This window comes from Rhododendron vialii, chromosome 1a, assembly GCF_030253575.1.
Source record: "Rhododendron vialii isolate Sample 1 chromosome 1a, ASM3025357v1".
NCBI classification, from domain to species: domain Eukaryota; kingdom Viridiplantae; phylum Streptophyta; class Magnoliopsida; order Ericales; family Ericaceae; genus Rhododendron; species Rhododendron vialii.
This window is the reverse complement of record NC_080557.1, coordinates 29,986,230-30,007,649: the sequence shown is the minus strand read 5'-3', so window position 1 is coordinate 30,007,649 and position 21,420 is coordinate 29,986,230. Positions and strand designations below refer to the sequence as shown.

The 21,420-nt window shown below is 44.0% G+C and overlaps 1 protein-coding gene across 3 annotated transcripts in view; it reads right to left on the bottom strand.

The window, feature by feature from the left end:
• Positions 1–7,398: 7,398 nt before the first annotated feature.
• LOC131308383 (ATP-dependent helicase BRM-like) overlaps positions 7,399–21,420 on the bottom strand; it is a 31,804-nt gene continuing 17,782 nt past the window's right edge. For 2 of the 3 annotated variants that reach the window (XM_058335299.1, XM_058335316.1), the window contains exons 10-14: positions 13,656–13,898; positions 12,022–13,551; positions 10,991–11,542; positions 9,429–9,680; positions 7,399–8,216 (exon numbers count right to left, since the gene is read on the bottom strand). In XM_058335299.1, coding sequence (XP_058191282.1) covers positions 7,617–8,216; positions 9,429–9,680; positions 10,991–11,542; positions 12,022–13,551; positions 13,656–13,898 — 3,177 coding nt within the window. In that variant the 3' untranslated portion in view covers positions 7,399–7,616. The remainder of the gene's footprint in view (positions 8,217–9,428; positions 9,681–10,990; positions 11,543–12,021; positions 13,552–13,655; positions 13,899–21,420) is intronic. The other variant, XM_058335306.1, reaches the window with a different exon arrangement.

Below are 21,420 nucleotides of genomic sequence, written 5' to 3'. Positions count from 1 at the left end.
GGTTCTGCCTCAATCCACTTTGTAAAATAGTCAGTTGCAACAAGCAGGAATTTTCGATTCCCAGTTGCTTTGTGCAATGGACCCACGATATCCATCCCCCATTGAGCAAAAGGCCAGGGACTTGTTAATGGCACCAGATCTTCGGCGGGTGTTCGAATCATTGGTGAGAACTTTTGACACTTCTCACAAATCTTTACATACACCTTTGCATCTTCTTGCATGTGTGGCCACCAGTAGCCTTGAGTAATTGCTCGGTGGGCAATAGATCTGCCTCCAGCATGGCTCCCACATGTTCCCTCGTGGATTTCATGAAGGAACTTCTGTACCATCTCAGGATGTACGCATAGCAAATACGGACCCGTAAAGGACTTCCTATACAACTTACCCTCTGGGGACAGCCAAAACCTAGCAGATTTGACTCTTATCTTGTGGGCCTCCTTTTTATCAGAAGGGAGTATCTCGTCTCGTAAGAACTCCATTATTGGGTCCATCCAACTTGGTCCTTGGTTCACGTCCAAGACCAAGTCTACACTCCTCCCAATGCTCGGCTCATTGAGGTATTCTACTGCCACCCTTCTTTTAAACTCTGTTGGTACTGCTGCAGCCAACCAAGCTAAAGAATCTGCATGAGCATTCTGTCCAGAACTTATTTGCTCAATATATACCCTCTCGAAGGTATCAAGCAAGTCTTTTGCTGCCTGCACGTAGGCTGCCATCCTTTCATTCCGAGTCTCGTACTCGCCGGACAGTTGATTCACAACGAGCTGGGAATCACAATACACCCTGACCCGTTCTGCCTTAAGGGTCCTCGCACTTCTTAATCCTACCAAGAGTGCTTCATATTCAGCCACATTATTCGATGCACTGAATCCAAGCCGAACAGAGAGTTCAATCAAAACTCCTTGAGGAGGAAAGAGGACAACTCCAATTCCAGAACCAGTGTTACATGCTGATCCATCAACGAATAACTTCCATTCTTTGGGATCCTGTTCGGCTACGGATTGATCCTTCAAGGATGATGTTTTAGCTGCCTGTTCCTTTCTCGTAGGAGGCAAGGGAGCAACAGTGGGGGAAAACTCTGCCACAAAATCAGCCAACACCTGGCCTTTAATTGCTGTGCGTGGCCGATACTCGAGATCATACTGACTTAACTCTACGGACCACGTCGAGATCCTTCCCGAGAAATCTGCCTTTCGAAGCAGTGATTTTAATGGATACTCAGTATAAACCACAACCTTATGGCTTTGGAAATAGTGTGGCAATTTCCTGGTTGCTGTCCTAAGTGCCAGGACAAGTTTTTCTAAAGGCAGATATCTCGTCTCTGCATCCAACAATGTCTTGCTAACATAATAAATGGGGATTTGTTCGATCCCCAAATCCCTCAACAAGACTGCACTTACTGCATGCTCGGAAATAGCTAAGTACAGAATTAAAGACTCACCAGGCTGTGGAGTTGACAACAGTGGGGGCTCGGCCAGGTACTTCTTCAGGTCCTGGAAAGCTTGTTCACATTCTGCTCCCCATTCAAATCCCTCCCTTTTTTTCAATAACTGAAAGAAGGGTCTGCATTTGTCGCTTGACCTGCTGATGAATCTGTTAAGTGCTGCTGCCATTCCAGTCAGCCTCTGGACTTCCTTGGTAGTTTTGGGACTCTGTAATCTTTGTAAGGCATCAATCTGATCGGGATTTGCCTCTATCCCTCTCAAAGTTACCAAATGACCCAGGAATTTTCCTGAACCAACTCCAAACGCACACTTCGAGGCGTTGAGTTTCAGTTTATACTTCCTCAGGATTTCGAACACTTCCTTCAGATCAGAAATATGCCCTCCTTTTTCTCGACTCTTTACCACCATATCATCTATGTAAACTTCCAAAGTCTTCCCGATGAGCTTCTTGAACATAATGGTTGCAAGTCTCTGGTATGTAGCCCCAGCATTCCTTAGTCCAAAGGGCATAACACTGTAACAGTATAACCCTCGAGGTGTGATGAACGAAGTCTTCTCTTGATCAGGTTCAAACATTGCAATCTGATGATATCCTCGATATGCATCGAGAAAACTCATTCGCTCATAACCAGAGGTTGCATCAACCAATTGGTCAATCCTAGGCAAAGGAAAACTGTCCTTAGGACATGCTTTGTTTAGGTCTGTGAAGTCCACACGGACACGCCACTTCCCATTCTTCTTCTTTACCACAACAGTGTTGGATAACCATTCTGGGTAATAGACTTCACGTATTGCCTTGGCCTCCAATAAACGATCGACCTCTTCGATCACAGCATTTACATGTTGTACGGCTGCCCTTCGTTTCTTCTGAATGATCGGCTTATGCAGAGGATCAATGTTTAAATGGTGACAGATCACATCTGCATCCACCCCAGGCATTTCCTCAGGTACCCATGCAAAAACATCAATATATTCTTTCAGAAATCGTATCGACTCAGCCTTTTCATTTGCTGGTAATGATTCCCCAATCAAAAAATATCTTTCAGGATCAGTCTCGTTGATCTGAATCTTCTCCAAGCCCTCAAGCACTTTTTCAGCCGGGCTTCTTCCAACATCCTCGATGGTTGGTTGGTCTGGTACTTCTAATGTGTGAACATGGTGGACCTTCGGGGCTGTTTTAATGATGGAAATCAAGCATTGCTGTGCCACCTTCTGGTTTCCTTTAAGGACTTCAATCCCATTTGATCCTGGGAACTTCACCATCTGGTGATAAGTCGAGGAGACTGCTCTGATTTTGTGCAACCAAGTCCTCCCTATAATCGCGTTATAGGAAGATGGGACATCGACCACCAAAAAGTCCGTTCTTAACACCACTGATCCGGCCCGAATAGGTAACGTTACCTTTCCGAGGGGCCAGACTGCTCTTGCACCGAACCCAATTAGAGGTGTTGTCGACTGTTCTAAGTCTGATTGGGCCAGCCCCATCTTTTTGAATGCATCATAGTACAATACCTCTGCACAACTGCCCGAGTCCACTAGAATTCTTTCGATGTCGTATTCCCCAACTCGCAGGGTTACGACCAATGCATCATTGTGGGGTATTTGGACCTCCCCCAAATCATCATCACTGAATGCCATGCTCTCTTTGCATACATCAGTCTCTCGCCCTCTCTTGTTTCCCAACCGCATCACGTGCTGATCATGCTTGATCTGTCTCTGCAACAGCCTCACCTCACTCCTCGTATAAGGTGCAGCCAACCCATGTATCATATGGATCACGCCTTTAGGGTGTTGCTCGTAACCCAGTTCCATGGCCTTAGCTTTCTCTTTTGGGTCCTCCTGGATAAACTCCTTGAGATAGCCCCGAGAGACCAAATCATCAAGGTGCCTTTTGTATACCTCACAATCCTCGGTCATATGGCCCCAATCCTTATGGTAACTGCAGTGCTGATTCGTCGCACGTTTTGCATCTTTGTCTCCGCCTAGACTTGGGGGCCATTTAAAATATGGCTGATTCTTTATTCGATAAAGAATCCTGTATATTGGCTCCTTCCAAACCGTAGTGATAGAGAAGAAGGACTTGGGGTCAGGAGCTTGCTTGTCCTTGTATGGCTCTTTCTTAGCCTGCCCGTACTCCCTTCTATCTTTGTAAGACTTGGGTTCTGGCTTATCCACTTTTTTGGCAGGTGCCTTCGGCTGTTCGGCAACCGCCCTGCCATCCTCACGGAGTATGTCATCCTCCATTCTGGCGTGTTGCTCTATCCGTTCCATTAATTTAGCCAAGGTAGCTACTGGATGTTTATTCAACGAACGGCGTAGCTCTCCCCGAACAGGCAAGCCAGTTTTGAACGTAGCAATTGCATACTCTTCACTGCAACTTTCAATCTCGTTGAAAGTTTCCCAGTACTTCTTTGCATAATCCCTGATCTGCTCGTTCTCCTCCTGCTTCATGGTGGAAAGACTCTCAAAAGTCTTTGGGGCCTTTCTGCTTGTTAAAAACCGAGCAGTGAATTCCTCCGCCAACTGCCTCCATCCTCGTATGGATCGTGGGGCCAACTTATGAAACCAGGATAAAGCCACCTTGCCAAGACTGGAGGGGAACATCTTGCACAAGATGGAATCATCCCCCTCATGCATAAACATGGCCTGTTGATAATGTTGTATGTGAGCTACGGGATCCGTATTTGTCTCGTAAAGTACGAATGCACCGTGCTTCACTCTGCTCGGCAACCTTGCTTCTTGTAGCCTCCTTGTAAAGGGGGAGGCTGCAATATTACTCAGGGCCTTGCGTGCTGTTTCTCGTGCAGTCACTGTCCCATCCTCTTGCTCCTTTGACTTGTGGGCCGAAGTCTTGACCCAATCAGCATCAGGTCTCTCGTACCTGTCTCGATGATGCTTTCTCGTGTCCTCTTCCTCGGGGGTAGAACTCCGGTCTCTGCTCTTCCTTTTTCGTGAAGAAGTCCTTCTCTCCGGTGTTCGGCTTCTACTTTTTCTTCCCCTTTTTCGTGGAGAAGCTTCATGACGCCCTATAACAGGACTTCTGCTCCTGCTTCTGCTCCTTCTTCCTCGTGAAGGAGCTTTTCTGTATTGTACCACAGCATACCTACTGCCTCTAGAATTTCTTCGAGACAGTCCAGAATCCTCCGGATGCTCCCTAATCCTTTCCAATTCTCTGATCTCATGCTCTCGTTTTTTAATCAGACGAGCATACTCCTCGACTTCTTGCCTCTTCCTATCAAGAACGTCGTCGCTATGGTGCACACTCCTGGAGTGCGCGATCGATTCATCCCTTTGATGAGATTTACTCCTTCTTGTGGATCTCGAGGCCGTCTCTCCATCTCCTCTATTTTTGGAGTTATGATGCACGGTAAGGGGGCGGTCCTTACTCGTGTTCCTCTTGTGCCCACCCTGGGGCTTTCTCGGAGCCCCAGGTGGGGATTTGTCCCTTCCCTCATCTAACACATCTTTTGGTTCATGCGGTGTTGCTGGAGTTACTTCCACCATGGTCGTATTTCAAAAGGGAATTCCTTCGTTTCCCACAGACGGCGCCACTTGTAGGGCGATGAAAACAATTGGTACTTCGAATCAACTGGATCGCTACGGCTTATTCGTGCCTCTTCACCGGAACCCTAGCTCGTCGTCTGAACCCTAATCTGCAAAATAGACAGGGGGTGAGTGCACCTCTGCCTCTCGTGGCAAAGGCCCTCCGATGCCTTTGTTAGTATCACGTACTAGCAATTAAACCCTAATTATCAGTAGGAAAGCAATAATAATGCAACGTATTGCGTACCTTTCACCTCTAGGTTTTCCTCATATTTATAGATTTATGGATGCTTGCTGTCCAAGCATCCTTATTGCCATAGGATTCCTAACTCGTATAGGAAACCCAGGATATCAAGGAATCTCGTTTCCTTTATCGGTTTATGGAAAAGAGTCCTTTTAGGATTCTTTTCCTTTAAGAGCCGAACATCCCATACTTGTTGGGTATCTTTCTCAGATCCTATATTCTTGGGATCTTTATCCCTATATGGGACATGACTATTCTGGAATCTTCCAGAGTATTCCCTTTGCTCCTACTCTCGATTGGAGCTCCATCTTTGTTCGGCCGCCTCATGGCCGAGCAGACGGCTTGGACCAGTTACTTCACATGTAACTGGTCCTTGAGCCCGTACAACCTTTCTGGACCATTGACTTCTCATGTCACTGGTCCATATTGCCGAACACTTGTTTAGCATGATGACTGTCCTGTCTATATTCAAACTATGGTCCCACGTACCATTTATTCGGATATCAATTGCATTGCTTTCAACCCGTGATCACTCGTATCACGTGCTAGGTTTTTTACTACATCTGTTCGGCTGTATCATAACCGAACAGTCTGCTTGGACCAACTACTTCACATGTAACTTTGGTCCAATGTAATCAGAATGTCTCTAACTGCCGAACAGTCTATTTATAGCCATGACTTCTCATATCACTGGTCCATATCGCTGTTCACTGAACTGCCCGGCGGTAGGTCCTATCGTACTTACCGCGTGCTTCCAGACATCACGTGTTCGGCAACTAAATATATGTGCTTGGGAATACCTCCCTACAATAACTGTCGTTGATCACAGAAATTGAGCAACACAGCCCATTCTCATCACTTCATTTTTATCTTGATCGAGATTTATAAAATTCACACATTAAAAGGTACATACGGGATTTGACCCAAACATCAAATAGGAGAAGAGATATGACTAATTGCTTTTTTACAAGGACAATGTGTTTGCTTCCTTCTGGAAATCATATGTGTACATGCATGGTTGAGGCTGGGTTCAGAGAGGGAAATTTAATCAATAATGAAGGAAAATTGAATCAACAAGGAATTTGGGCTTTTCTCAGCCAACAAAAGAAGAAAGAAAAGAATGGGCTGCTGGTGGAAACCCGGGCTAGTAGTAGCAGTGGAGGAGGGGGGATGGATCCCTCGTGTTGACGGTGATGGTGATTGAAGGCAAGGGAGCTCACATGGGTTTCTCTGTAGAAAGAGAGAGAGAGAGAGAGAGAGGAGGAGGAGGAGGCTGACGAGGGCAGTGCAATCAGTAAGGAAAATATGTCGTGGCACTATACATAATGGTCGTGACATTATCCCCACCCTTTCTCTAATACTTCATTATTAACAGATTAACACTTTAAACTAGATTTATATTTCACCTCAATTTTTAGGTTCTCCAATAGGCAATGTCTAAGGGAGAAGGCAAAAAATTAAAGTAGAGTTATCTTAAGTGGTGTAAATACAGAAATTCTCATTATTTCGAAACAAAATTTAGGAAAAAACCGTGAGTGAGTTGGTAGATGAAGTTATCCTCTTGCCCTCCCTCAAAAAAACTTGACTTTCCGGTTGTATGTGTAAAGCATTTGGCAACCGTAAACAAAAAAATGGGATGTACAGTCACTCTATTTGATAAATAAAATGACAATTTTTTGGAAAAAAAAATTGCAAAACAATCTTGTTTTAGCAAATCCACTTTACTTTTTGTAGGTTGTTTTGATCTAATAGTTGTAATTTATTCACTCTACTGTAAGGGTTCGTTTGTTTTGAAATCGAAGCAACCTATCTTTTTCCTCAATATTAAGTAACTTTTAAGCAAACAATTATATGACGGTAGCTGGGGTCCAAAAATATTTGAAGTTTAAAATGCAGTAGAGTTACTTTTTTCCAAGAGAGCAAGAGGTTCGATGACATGGAAAACATTCGGTTTATATATATATATATATATATATATATATATATATATATATATATATATATATATATATATATATATATATAATTTGGGCAAAAAAATGAATATGCATATATGCTATTCTACATATTTGTCACAGAGTATTGCCCTTAACACCACATAATCATCTTCAAGTAATCCAACCACACCTATATTCAATATATTTAGCCCATTAACCAACTATGAACTTTTGAACCCAAAGCATTGAACCTTTTATTTTCTGGGCGAGAATTCAACAGGTACCAGACAAATTTGTGCTTTGCCAGAATGAATCATCAATCCAATTAGCAGTAAGATACAAGAAATAAAACATAAGAGGCTTACATTACACTACCAACTATGAGCTCACTGCAATTCTACAAGCCTTAAGGGGGGCATCCTTTTCACCACCCTCCAACTCAATTGATCATAAATGGCTGGGCCGCCTTTTCCCAGCATCCGTTCTCAATCTCTTCACCGGATTCGCCCAACTCACTTCCCCAGCAGCACCACCACCCATCACCTGTTGAGGTGGTTGATTGGTAGGCCGCTGACTTGATCTCGTCTCCCTCCTGGTCAGCCCCGGCCCCGGCCCCGGATTCTGAATATTGTGACCGATGCTTGGAGGTGAAACGGGCCCCGGTGACCCATTCCCCGGCTTCGACATACACTTTTCCCTCTCGTTTCTCTTCTTTTTGCAAATTACAAGCTCCCCCGGGTGAGTTAATAATCGCAGATCATCCTTCTGAGGGACATGGATTCGAGTTTTTTTGTCTTCAATGTTAGAAACGGGCCCCCGTGATAGGGGCCTCTGGGGAGGACTTGGATCGGGATCTACCTCCTTTATCAATTTGGGTGGTTTGCTTGGGCCAGCAACTTCCTGTCTTAAAGATGAAGCAGATGTGGAGGTAGCTACTGGGCTAGAGAAAGAGAGCGCATTTTTAGCTTCTTGGAAATCCGTGTCCGAGAATGCAATATTTAGGATTTTGAAGAAGAGATCATGAACCTTCTTTGCTTCAGTTCTCACCTGTTCAATTTAGTCGTACAGTCAGCAAAACTAAGAGGAAAGTGGATGCAACTCTCATAACTTTGTCCATAACCCAGAAGCAATCGTGATGAATAACAGTAAAAGGTAGCAATTAGCAAACCATTATTTACTTTCCGGGAGATAGAGAGAACTTCTGTGTAGCATTCTATACGTCAAGCTCTACAAGATACCTACATCTTATACCAAAATTTGTGTGATAAAAGTTCTAATTTTGCACATGTTTTCCCCAGAAATCCAGCCTAATATTCCAAAAATACTGTTGTAAAAAAGGGAAATTTGGGGATTTTGAACCTAGCACGGTATTTGACAGTACAGAAAACAAAAATAGGTTGGCATCATACATATCTTGCGTATATATCATCATGATTTGTTTATCTATCACCGACCAAACAGCACAAAAGGCAATTCTTTTCATAAGAATTTGGAAGCAAACGGTAGGTGTGTGCGCGGGTAGGAAACCCGAATATCAAAACAACTACTTCTTGACCAGCTCAGGGCAGTCTAGTGCTACACAACAACAACAACAAAAACAAAACCCATGTAGTCCCCAATCATTGGGGGTATGGGCGGAAAAAGATTGGAGACAGACCTAACCTTTGGCAATATGCACAAAGTAGCTGCTCTCAGAATACCACTGAAACCCCTAGTCTAGTGCTACAAAATCCAATTTCCCACCTACAGCTACTTGGGTTTAGCATTTGACGTGCTTTGAGGCCATGATCTACAGTGCAAAGAACTTAGAATAAAGAGTGGCACAAATGAAATTTTGAAGGAAATTTTCAAAAAATGCTATTCTCATAATTTCTCTCTTAGACAAAGGGAGCCTGAATCTAGAAAGGACTTGAAAGGTAACTGAATGCAACAGGCCAACAGTATGCTCAAGAAAGCATGTGAACTTCACATACCAGTACCATTAAAGTAGTCTAGAAGCATCAATTACACCTGATTTTACACTTTTATACAAAATGCTGCTCTGGTAGTCATAGTATGAAGTATGAACTTATACATATAGGGGCATACCCAGTAGAAAACACACTTCATTCAATTATTTTCTGTGAAAAGGCACCTTAAAAAATTCATTAGAAAACATTCTTCTTCAATATCTATCCAGTCACAGCCTTCATAAAATTCTGAAGGAGAAGCAACAATTACCTTGAGCAAGGAAGTAAAAGACAACATAAGCAACCATACCTGCTGCGAGAATCCAAAATACTGCATTGCACTCTTTAACATAAACTGCACATCAAACACAAGTTCCATCACTCCATTATATTCGACTCTCTCAACACGCTGACCAATCTTTCGCAGGTCCAAAAGACTATTTGCAGCCCCACTCAGGTAAACAGAGTTTTCAATCCTCTTCCACAAATCTGTTAGCAGAGGTACGATTTCATGACCTTCCTTGTCTATTTTCCTTTGGAACCTGCTGATTACAGTCTTGCACTGCAAACATGAAGACCATATGTTATGTTACATTTCATCACAATACACAGAGAGAAACTCTGGTACACAAAGATTGCTCATGTCTATAGATGTATATATGCTGGATACTAATGTTTAAGACGGAAATCAAAACAAAAATCCCCATAGCCTGGTGAAAAGCTAAACATGCCCCCAGCATATAGGCGCGGAGCTGGGATTTCTATGTACTGGGGTCAAAACATATAAACATAAATCAATATGGGCAACACTCCAATTTTATTAGGTAAGGAAATTTTCTAAATTTTTAGGGCCAAAGTATAAAAATAATTTCAAATTGTGTAATAAATAGTAATACTGGAGGCCTGGAATGTGTTATTAGTCAGCGGATTTAGGTGACCCCACTTGCCACCCCGTAGCTCTGCCCATGCTAGCGATCACTAATACTACCAGATTGTCTGAACATTTGTTTTAAGAATGAAAGGCACATTTTTCCATATGGCTTTAATCATCAGTAAACCTTGACTCTGAATATGATCAGCTATCACTTATATACAGCACAAAATTCAGTTACACAAGTCAATTTTTCCCATACAAAACTCTTCTGTAGACAAAATTGAGATAATAAATATCCTACTCACGCTTCCCTGAGAAATCGATAGAGAGCTCACACAGAATCCTTCATAAACATCATGCAGTATTAAATGGAGGCATCAATTTGAGATGGACAAATACCCCTCCCAGTAAAAAAGGAAAGGAAGAAGACTGACAAATAAACAAATAGCCAAAGAAATAAATCAACGATAAGATTGAGCTTCATCAATTGATAAAAAGGACAAAGATATCACCTAATGCCGAAAAGAGCTTCATAAACAGCTAGGCAAGTGGGAAAGGGACTTGAGCTAAGTCACCAATTGTCCCAAAAGCTTAAGCTGTTGGAAATGGACCCAACAATGCATATGAAGCTATCCAACTTCTTCCCTCACATGCAACCCCATCTTGCATGTGGAAATGCAAACATTCATGCATAGAATGGAGGAGAATGCAAACAATAAACAAATGCAAATGGAGAGACTTAAAATTAAGACCTTCTAGAACCAGCAATCTGAGACCATATTAAATTGGCAATTGTCCCCACAGCTAAAGCGCTGTTAAAAAATTGCCCAACAATGTATATCAATATCCAACGACTTGGTGTGCAGTGGTTGGCAAAAAGATACACAGATTGACACAAACTGTCAAGGAAGTAGGCACGAACAAAAGTAAGACACAATGCATACCAAACACATATAGGTTTACCACTTCCAAATCCAGAACTGGAACAAAACACATACCCTTCTTTGAATGACATCAGACATCTTACTTCCGCCAATTGAAGTCCCACTAGTGTTCATAACTTTACCATCCCAACTTTCCCTAGAATGTTGAGCAGCGTCTTCTGAAGGGGCAGATGCAGAATTTAATCTAATGGATCTCAGCGAAGCACGTGCTTTTGATGTACTCGTGATTCTCGTCAAAGGCATACTCTGCCTACTTTTCAACGATGAATCATAATGATCAGGCTTAATAACCTTGGGCTCTCCAAGTACTTTGAGCCCAGGATGATTCCGAAAATGTGGTTCATATTTATAGTCAACTTGAGATGGCAACTGAGATACATTCCCACCATGGAGAGATGGTTTCTCAATGGAGTATTTCCCTTTCGTCCCTTCCATGGTATGACGTGAACGAACCCTAATACTACGCTTCCGTTTTATTTTGGGTTGCAAAACCTGCTCACCATCACCTTCACCTTCATCACAATACTGAATACCACTTCTAGATTGCTGGAGGACCAGATGAGAGTCTCCGGACATAGCAATTTCACCTTCCTCTAACTCTTCAGACTGTCAGAATTAATCCAGAAAAAGTATTAGACAGCTGGCACAAACTGATGACTCCAACGATAAAGCACTACTTTATAGAATGATTTAAAACCTACATCATGTGGAACTTAGATGGTTCCGGTATGAGAAACGGAAACGAGAACATGACACGCCACATGTCCTAGTTCTGGTATGGTAAGGGTAGGCTTCTATAGATGACAATACAAGAATTTACATATTTAAAGACAAACACTTATAGAATGATTATGATCACTTTTGCGCATCTTTCTCGCTAAACTCCACTCCTTCTCTCTAGATTTTTAGTTAGTTATGTTTAATTGAGGTCAGAGAAATATGGAAATAAATCGAGAAACACGGGGATCGTTAAATGCCTTGCTTTGAAACATCAGTGTACACTGTACACCAATTCGGAACATGCATTCCAGTAACGTATCTCGATCAGGTATTAGTGTTTTCTGGTACCACTAGGCAAAACATACCAGTCTTTTAGAAAGAGAACTTGGCCTGCCATCTAATGCAGAAAGCGACCCGAATTTTTGAGAAGATATAGAAGGCGAGACCACCTGTGGTGGCATTTTTTGACTGTCCAAAGACGATCCTGATGAACCAGCTTCTTCAACTAATTTATCGTTTCTTGTGCTTTCCTCTTCTGATTGATTGTTGTTATTCGGAGGTTCCCCAATGGCACCACTAAATTCTACATCCTCATATTCACCAATTTCTCCCTCCTCCTCCTGCCCAGCATACCCATTCCTCTCTTCAGAACTATCTCCCGAGAATTCCCCATTCTCCTCTTCCAGCTCCCTGTAACTAGGTAACTTGTTTTTACCCGTAGAACGTCCCCTCTTTTTCCCAATTACATCAGAAGCCACTTCACTTGATTCTATGGCAATACTACCTCCTAATAAGGTTTTCTTTGATGGCTTTTTGGACAAACTAGCAATAGTAGCATTCACTTCTCTAGTGCCGACACGAAGCCACTGGGGTACCTGGCCATAACTCGTCATCTCCTCAGTCCAGTCAAAAACTTCATCCATTTGATCAAAGAGCTCTACTTCTTCTTCACTTCTAGCAATCATTCGGTTTACTTCCTGCAGCGACGGGACATTATGCACAGTTTCTTGATATCTTTCCTCATCGTGCAACAATGTCTCCAAAGTCAAGCGCCGCTCTTCATGCGTAGTCCTCTGGTCAAACCGCCCTGCATTAATAACCTCATCCGCCATATCAATCTTATACTGTTGGATATTATTGCGTATGAGCCCCTCAATGGATCCAATATACCGATCCTTACCCACCAGGTCATCCTCTGAATCACTTAAACCACCGCTTTGAAATTCATCCTCTTTCTGATGGCTTGCGATTTTGTCAACTACTGCTTCCATATAAATAACTTTCACTTCTCTTGTCTGTCCAATGCGGTGGGCCCTAGCAACGGCCTGTTCCTCGTTCTTAGGGTTTGGATCTGGATCATATATGATGACTGTGTCAGCAGTCTGAAGATTTAAACCCCGTCCGGCGGCACGAATGCTAAGCAAGAAGATGAAGCAGTCAGTATTAGGGCTACTAAAATCAATTATAGCCGATTCACGGTCTTCTAAACTAGTTGTCCCATCAATCCGCCTGTAAACAAGTCTACGCCACTGCAGATATTCCTCTAATAGATCAAGAAGTTTTGTCATTGTACTGAAGAGCAGCACTCTGTGCCCTGTTCTCTGAAGCTTTATGAGGATCCTGTCTAGGACCCACAATTTCCCACATGACCTAACAAGGAAATCCTTAGAGAAGTTGTTGAAATAAGGGTAATTGAGCAAGGGATGATTGCAAGTCTTCCGGAGCTCCATACATCTATTGTTTAGAGGTTTATATGTTTTAGCCTGGTAAGATGGATTTTTTTGAACCCTGCGCTCCTCATCCTCAGGATCAACTCGAAGAGTGCCCGTCGATTTAATCCAATCGTAAATGGAACTCTGGATAGCTGACATCCTACACCTTAGAACAATGGAGACCTACAATCAAAAAGTTCTTTTAGAAATTATCCACCGCGAATTGCCTTCTATCTAATGACCACAAAAGTAACAATGGCTTCCTAATGAGTCCTACAATAGCATACCTTGGGTGGAAGTGAGCCTTCCACATCTTCGACGCGACGTCGGAGCATAAAAGGCTCCAGAATTTGATGAAGTCGGTGGATAATGATAACCTTCTTCTCCGTCTCAAGCCAGTCATCCTCTGTATTATGTGTGGGACCATCCTTCTGAAAAGGTTGCGAGAACCAATCATGAAACGCTTTCCGGTTATCAAAAACTTCAGGAAGGAGTAGATTTAGAAGTGACCAGAGTTCTTTAAGATCATTCTGCAGAAAATGTAAATAAATCATCCCATGCTCATTTCCAACTTGAAATTAATTAAATGAGAGAACAAAGGAAAAAAGAAAAGAATAGCAGACAGGATGTATTTTCTGTATATGCTTCATGTTATTATCAAACTTGTGTATGCATTAAGTCATAGCTAGCAATATTTGTGTATTACAGACCTTGCAGCACTTTTTTGTTTATAGGTCATAGGCCTGGAAGGATCTTAACAAGCAGAGACCTTTTTGAACATTTACTACCTCAGCACATCAAATAACTGAGTATCAATTCCAACATTTCAAAAATAATCACATTCACAATCCTAGTATAAATTTCTCTCCAGACATCTGTAACAAATGCTACCATATACTGGATTTGCCAAGATTTTAAACTATCCCAAAAGGACTTTTATTCAGCGGACACTGGTGTGAGGTTTCAATTAAAAAAATCAGGTTATATTTTGGTTGTGTTACGTGGAAGGGATGCTCCACTCAACCCTACCCTTGAACAACACATCATATGACAAAGATTAGAAACAAATTATACAAATGCAGACTACAGAGGTATATGCAGATATCTGCTCACATCCAATGACTGTAATAGCCCATTTCCAATAAGACTCCAAGCAATAATAATAAAAGAACTCCCAAAAAGCCCTTCAAGCCCATCACTTGTTGTTTAGTTGGTAGGTTCCAACATAATGACTCCATCACAGCTAGCTCTAAGCCAAGCCTGATTTAAGTTACCAAACGTCAAAAGAGCCTTAAGTTGTTAGAAAAAGGAAAGAAAAGGAAAGGAAAGTTACTAACGAGCCTAGGAGGCAAACCAATGAAAGGAAGTTCTTGCAGTGTTACTATACTCTGCCAAGCCTCCAACGCCAACTGCTATTCAAGGAGGAACGATCCAGTAAGAACTAAGATCTTGAAAGCCCACCCCCATTTTTATTCCCTTTCCAGGCAATCAATCAAAGCATTCTAATCCACCAGGCACCGACTAATCCCATTCTAGCGGGGAATAACCTCGATCCCGAGAAGCTGCATCCGAAACGGTTAGATCCGATCTATCTGATTCCTCTAAGGCTTGAGTCTGAGTAAGGGGATGAAAAATTCATTTCTTTTTCCCTATTTTATACAGCAATTCATAGAAGTAAGATCATGCAAAGGCTAGAGCGTCAATCTAAATCTAACCTAGAATAAATGGATTCTTGAGAAGAACCATTTCATGAGAGAAGTTCAGTCGGCTGCATTGACTAGTCCCATCATCGGTTAGTCACATAATGTGGAAAAGAACCTGTGATAAGTGATCCAGCTTAGTAAGATACTAAAGATAGCTCCATGATTTTAAATAAACTTCCTCAAACACTAAATAGGAGGATCTGTCCTTAGTTGATTTTACCCATAGAGTGAACTACATTGGAAGGAAGGAGATTAACTCCTAGCTTGAGAGCAGGATTGGCTAAGGCGCAAGATCTCCGTTTCTTTTTTCTAAGATAGCGAGCGAGGTTGAGCAAAGAAAGTGGTAATCTCATATTGAGCTTAGGAAGTAGTTGACACACCCGCAGCATAGGGAAAGCCATCTAGAAAGCATCGAGTTGCCTAAAAGAAAATTTCCTTTATTGTTCTTGTCTTGCTTGCCTTTGCAAAGACTAGTAGCTTTAAACTGCGTTCATTCCTAGCTCTAGTAGCATTAATTTGTTATTCGTTTTTAAGAACCTTCTTATCTGACTTTTGAGCAACCCCTTGCTTGAAAGCAGAAGAGAGGTAACTCCCTTTTTAGTTATACATGAACTAGAAAGATTGAAGTTGTTAATCTATGTAGCACGGACACGGATACGGATACGGATACGGACATGGACATGGACACGGGACACGGCAATTCTAAAAAAATGGGGATACAGACACGGCGGGGGACATGCCACATGTATAAATAAATAAATAAAATATATTATCATTCATAATTTTTTTTTATGAACCATCATTGTATATGAGTAATTTCACTAATTGTATAATTTTTTTTCAAAGCCATAATTACTGTTGACTCCAATTTTTTTGAATAATTTCACGTTAACTCCCCAAAAATTAAAACTATTACATTTTGACCCCCAGCCGTGTCCCTAGCTGTATCCTTGGCGTGTCCCTAGCCGTGTCCCCCCTATCAAAAAATATTAAAAATACGCCATGTCCCCGTGTCCCCCAAGCCGTGTCCCCATGTCCAATACGTGGATACGTCGCCCATTTGGAGTGTCGGTGCTTCATAGTTGCTAATCAAGAGAAGTCAAGACCCAAAGAAAAGCCCAAAGACGGCTGTTATTGCGCATTCTTTGTTGCAACTTATCTGATATAGGGATAATATACGCTGCTACCATATAAAGCAGCCATTAGGAAAAGAAAAAAGGTAATGTTAACTCCATTCTTTCTTGGACCCGATGCAGTGCTTACAATAGCCTGTTGTTAGCACCTTGATTTCCAAGGCTTGCTAAGTTTGGCTAGCGGTGGCACCTTGCACCCTAGCCAACCGGTGGAAACAAAGGCATGAGGGAGGCATGTCTTTACAAGGTGACCCGACGGTGTCGGTTGGTGTCGGCACTGGTCCCTAAGGCAAGTGGCAGTCGTGATGCACGTGATGGCCCGATGATATCGAGGCAGGGATGCTAAACGGGAAGCAGGCTTGTGGGACAAGGCAATCGAGAAAAACGGCTAAGTATTGGGAGCTGGGGTTGAATCACGAAATTGGCCAGGCAGCCTTGAGTTGGCTCGGGCAAAACGGAGGAAGACTTGAGTTGGCTCAAGCAAAACGGTTATTGACGGTTAACAACATTCTGCACATGTTGCTGGGAGCATGGGACAGGTGTCCAAGGCAGAAACGGGCTGCATGTGTTGCTGGCAGCATGGGACAGGTGTCCAAGGCAGAAACGGGCAGCTATCGGCAGTTATTTCCAGGCAGTTTCATGTTTCAGTGTGCTGGCAGATTCTGGCAGTGCCAGCACAGCCCTAGGGCAGTTGCGGGTGTCAACTGCAAGATCATGGGTTGGCCCCTTGATCTCATGTACTTAGTGGCCACGTTTTTATGATTGTAAGCCTATTTAGGCAAGCATTTTCGTAGCCTAAGGCAGAGGGTTGTTCTGTCTAGGTTCTTGAGTGTATTCCTTTGTAAGTTGGTGCTTAATAAAGGTTGGGACGGTTCCCGTAACTCTTGAGTGTGTTCCTAGACGTTCAAACATATCGGGTGTGTGAGTAAACACAAGTTGGCTGAGACCCAGTTGTTGGCAAACTTGGTGCCATCACGGGTAGATTTCTAGGCGAAAAACAGCCCAGTGACACCTGCCCATATGAGTTCCTTCGTACCAGAAGAGTACTCACTCTCGGAAGGAAAGAGAGCACAAAGCACGGGTATGTGTATGTAGATATTGCCTGGTAGGCCCGATAATGGTAGACTTTCAAGAAAGACCAGCGCCCGACTTATTGCATTAGCGAATCAAGCTTTTAATGTACTTCTAATGGACTCAAGTCATTTCAATCGTTTTTCTTCTAAGTGGTCCACAGCATCTCGCTGAGGAGACAAAAGGGTATGTATTTCTCTAACAAAGCGAAGTAGTCTCACAGTGTGTAATAACTCTTCCCTTTCCCTTTCTTTTTTCATTCCAAGTAATAATCTATATATGGTTCAAGCCTGCTCCTCTGTGAATGGCCTCGCCTTCATAAAAACAGGATGTTGTTGCACCATCTCTTGTTTTTGAATCATCACTTTAGTATCCATGTGATTGACTTTCTTTTCATCAGCTCTTAAAGCAACCTTCAAACAAAGGAGCTTCTTTAGTTTACAGTTTGACCAGGTTTTTAAACTGAAGAATTTTGGCCTGTTCTTTACAGGGAACAGTGTGGGATTTTCCTCACCCATAGGACTGTCAAAGAAGTCAAAACATAAATTCAGTGCGTGCTACTTATTTATTTGATTAAAACCACCTACCCTGTATCATGAATGCTGATAGCTAATACCTCTGATCTTCATATTGAAATGAATCATCAAGATGAATGTCTGTCCGATCGACTTCTATATGAGAAACTAAGAATTCATTTATATACTTCCTCAACACCCACGATCACATGCAACTTTGTCTAACATGGAGAATAGCGACACAATGCACAGGGAAGAAGCATAATGCAAACTAGGGACAAATGCACATGAACTAAAAACCTCCCAGAATCCAAAGCCCTGATACCATATTATGTCGCCAAGTTTCCCAAAAGCTTAAACCGTTAAGAAATGAGACCAACAATTCATATCAAGCTACCCAACAAACCTCCACATGGAGCGCCTCTGATGGAATACAATGTAGATTCAACTTTTGCTTCTCTAGTGAAGCCGAGGTTTGTTCTCGCGATTCTGAATTTATCAAATAAGAACTGTGGTGGGCCGAACCGAGAATGGGCCCAAGACAAGCCCAGGAAAGGGAAGTGAGCGGAGCCAGAGTTTGGGCTCCCCCAGCTGGCCTCGTTTGCTTGGACTGGGTGTGAACCCAGCTTAATAGGAGAGAAGGCCGAGTGGAGTTGGGCCAGACCTAAGGGTCCAACCAACTGTTTGCAGCCCAGTGCACTGACCTGTTAGACTTGTCCCACATCGCTCATCTAAGCCACCCAAGCTTGGTTAATAAATTCTAGAGGCTACTCCACCTATTGCCAATTGGTTTTATGTTGGAACCCTCCAAGAAATCTAACATGACCCACTGCCTGAGCCTTCGGGTCGGTCACTCAGGTCGGTTTGCCCTATGAAAAGGCCATATGGAGTTGCTTCCTACCATTTCTAGGAAGGCCTGGAACGTCTAAAAAGCAAGGCGGTTATTTGTGACGTTGTGGCCATGTGCCATACGTCATGGTTGCCCTAGCTTCGAGAGCAAGTACGTTCGCCTATATAAGGAGAGGGAAAAACCCTAAGGAAGGTACGCAACCCTATGTCTACGAAATACACTCTCTCTCTCTGTCTCCTGTTTACTGACTTGCCCGTCGGAGGGGCGAGAGGGGGTGCAGGTACACGGTGGAGCAAAAGTGGGGCGACCTTGAGAAGCTGTGAAGAGAAACCACCACTCCACAATTGGCGCCGTTGCCGGGGGAGCTATTTCCCTATATGTTGGTTTCTTGACACGTTCGGTTTTCTTTTCTCAGACGTTCGGTGTTCATTTCGGTAAAATGGTGGAAATCCATGACGGTGAAAGGCCATTCCAGGCCGTAGGTGGTGAAGGCGTCAACGGGCCCGACGATCCCACTCCTTCAAAACCCAGATCCAGGCATCCCCTGGAACGAGATTACAGTTCTGGAGCCACGCTCTCGGATGAGATTCCGGCGGTGTTGAGGAGTGATCCTCACGTTCGCGAGTATCTCCGCCAACTTAACGACCGGATGGCCAGGAAGGACCGGGTGATCAACGCCCTTTGGAAGGACGTTCAAATGGTGGCCACGGCGATCCGTCTTCGTACTCCGTCGCTGACTCAAGATCGATATCGATCTCCTTCTCCGCGGCGGGCCGAGGGGAATGGTGCTCATGTTAAGGAACGCCTGGGCAAGCGTGTGGCCCCGTATGACGAAAGGATCCCAAGTTTGTCCCCGGACCGGTCTCAGGCACGGGGCGACGTCAGGGATCGCCTCGCCCGGCCTAAGGAAAATCCTAGGTTTGAGGTCCCGGAGGAGAGTTCTGGTTCATTCTACAATCTGGCGTATACAGCAAGCCATGAGACAGCTGTAGACCGACAACGGGAGCGTCGGCACCGCGAGCATGACGAGCCTGCTTGGCGTCATGACCAAGACTGAGATCGTTACTATCATCGTGAGCGTTCGCCTTCCTGTGACTATAGGGAGCGTCACCACCGAGAGGAGGTTAATGATAGGCATCCCGTTCGGGCCGCGGATCCACCGGTGGTGGCTACCCCGAAGGCTCCTCAGACTAAGGTCGAAATGGTGTTCGAACAACTGGTCTCGTCTCCATTTACCGATGCAATTAAGAATGCTCAGCCCTCGAAGAATTTTACCGCACCGAAGTTTAATCAATACGATCTGAAGACGGGGGACACAGTCGCCCATTTGATCCATTATCAACAGATGATGTCGCTTCATCATGCCGACAATCCGCTAATTGTAAGATGTTCCCGTCGAGCCTTGGGACGCTTGGCTTACTTTGGTTCAACAAGTTACCGAGTAAGTCGATCCCCGATTATAAGGCCCTTTCGGCTCTGTTCTTGCAGCATTTTGTCACCTCCCAGAAGATCGAAAAGGATATTGACTCGCTACTGAGTTTGAAGAAAACCGGAGAAGAGACCCTTCGGCAGTATGCAAACGCGCTACTGGGATATGTTCAACGAGATCGAAGGATGTGTGCAGTATCAGAAGGTGGCAGTGAGATCGTTCAAAAATGGCCTCGACGAGTCGGCCAAGGAAGCTTATAAGGATTTTTACCTTCACCCTTCACCCGCCGAGGATATGGATAATTTGATGGTCCGTATCGACCAGCACTGCAAGATGACCGAAGATATGGCCGCACATTGGAAGGTTGCCGGAGGGTCGGGTAAAACCGAACCCGGTCGGGGTGGCAAGGCGGTTCACATCATCCAAAAGGGCAAGGGGAAGGATCGGTGGGGAGAACAAGGAGGCGGTGGTTACCAGAGGGAGTATGTCAAAGGACCGAAACCTCATGAGTTCGAGGCCGGCCCGACTGTATTCAAGGACCCTCTACACAAGCTGCTCAAGAAGATTGAGAACGAGCCTTACTTTAGTTATCCCACCGACGACATCCCGTGCCCAAAGCCGAAGGGCAACAAGTACCGATGCTCTTATCACGCGAAGCAGGGGCACCTAACCACTTGGTGCCCACAGTTTAAGGAATACCTGCAAGACTTGGACCGTAAGGGACACTTAACGCAGTACATTGACCAGGAAAAAACTGGAGAAGGCAGGCAAGCCGAAGACGCCCGGAGCTGGGGCTCAAGTAAAAAGCGGGACAGAGCAACAAGCCGGTTACCTGTATTATCAATGTTATCCATGGAATGGTGGACGCCGAGGCAGAAGACCGATTGAAGGCCGAACTCCGCGTGGCAACCGAAGATCTTCAGGTTATGTCCATTGTCCCAGCCTCGAAAAAGCTCTGCCAAAGCCCTTCTCAGCAGATCACCTTCGACGATAGTGATCTTGACCGCTTGATGCTTCCCCATAACGATGCCTTGGTAGTGAGTCTTCAACTCAAAGACTGTACGGTTCGGTGTATTCTGGTCGATAAGGGAGCTCGGCCGAAATCATTTATCATTCTCTTTTCAAAGACATGGGACTTTCCAAGTTCGACCTTCAGTGCCCTACACAGTCCCTCTCAACGGTTTTAGTGGAGCACCAGTCTCGCATCACCCTTCCAGTCACAGCCAGAACCCGAACGATCGACGTAGAATTTGTCGTGGTTAAGGTCCCAAGGCCCTATAATGCTATAGTCGGTCGTAATTGGCTACACAAGATGGAGGCCGTGGCGTGAACCTACCATCAGGTTGTACGT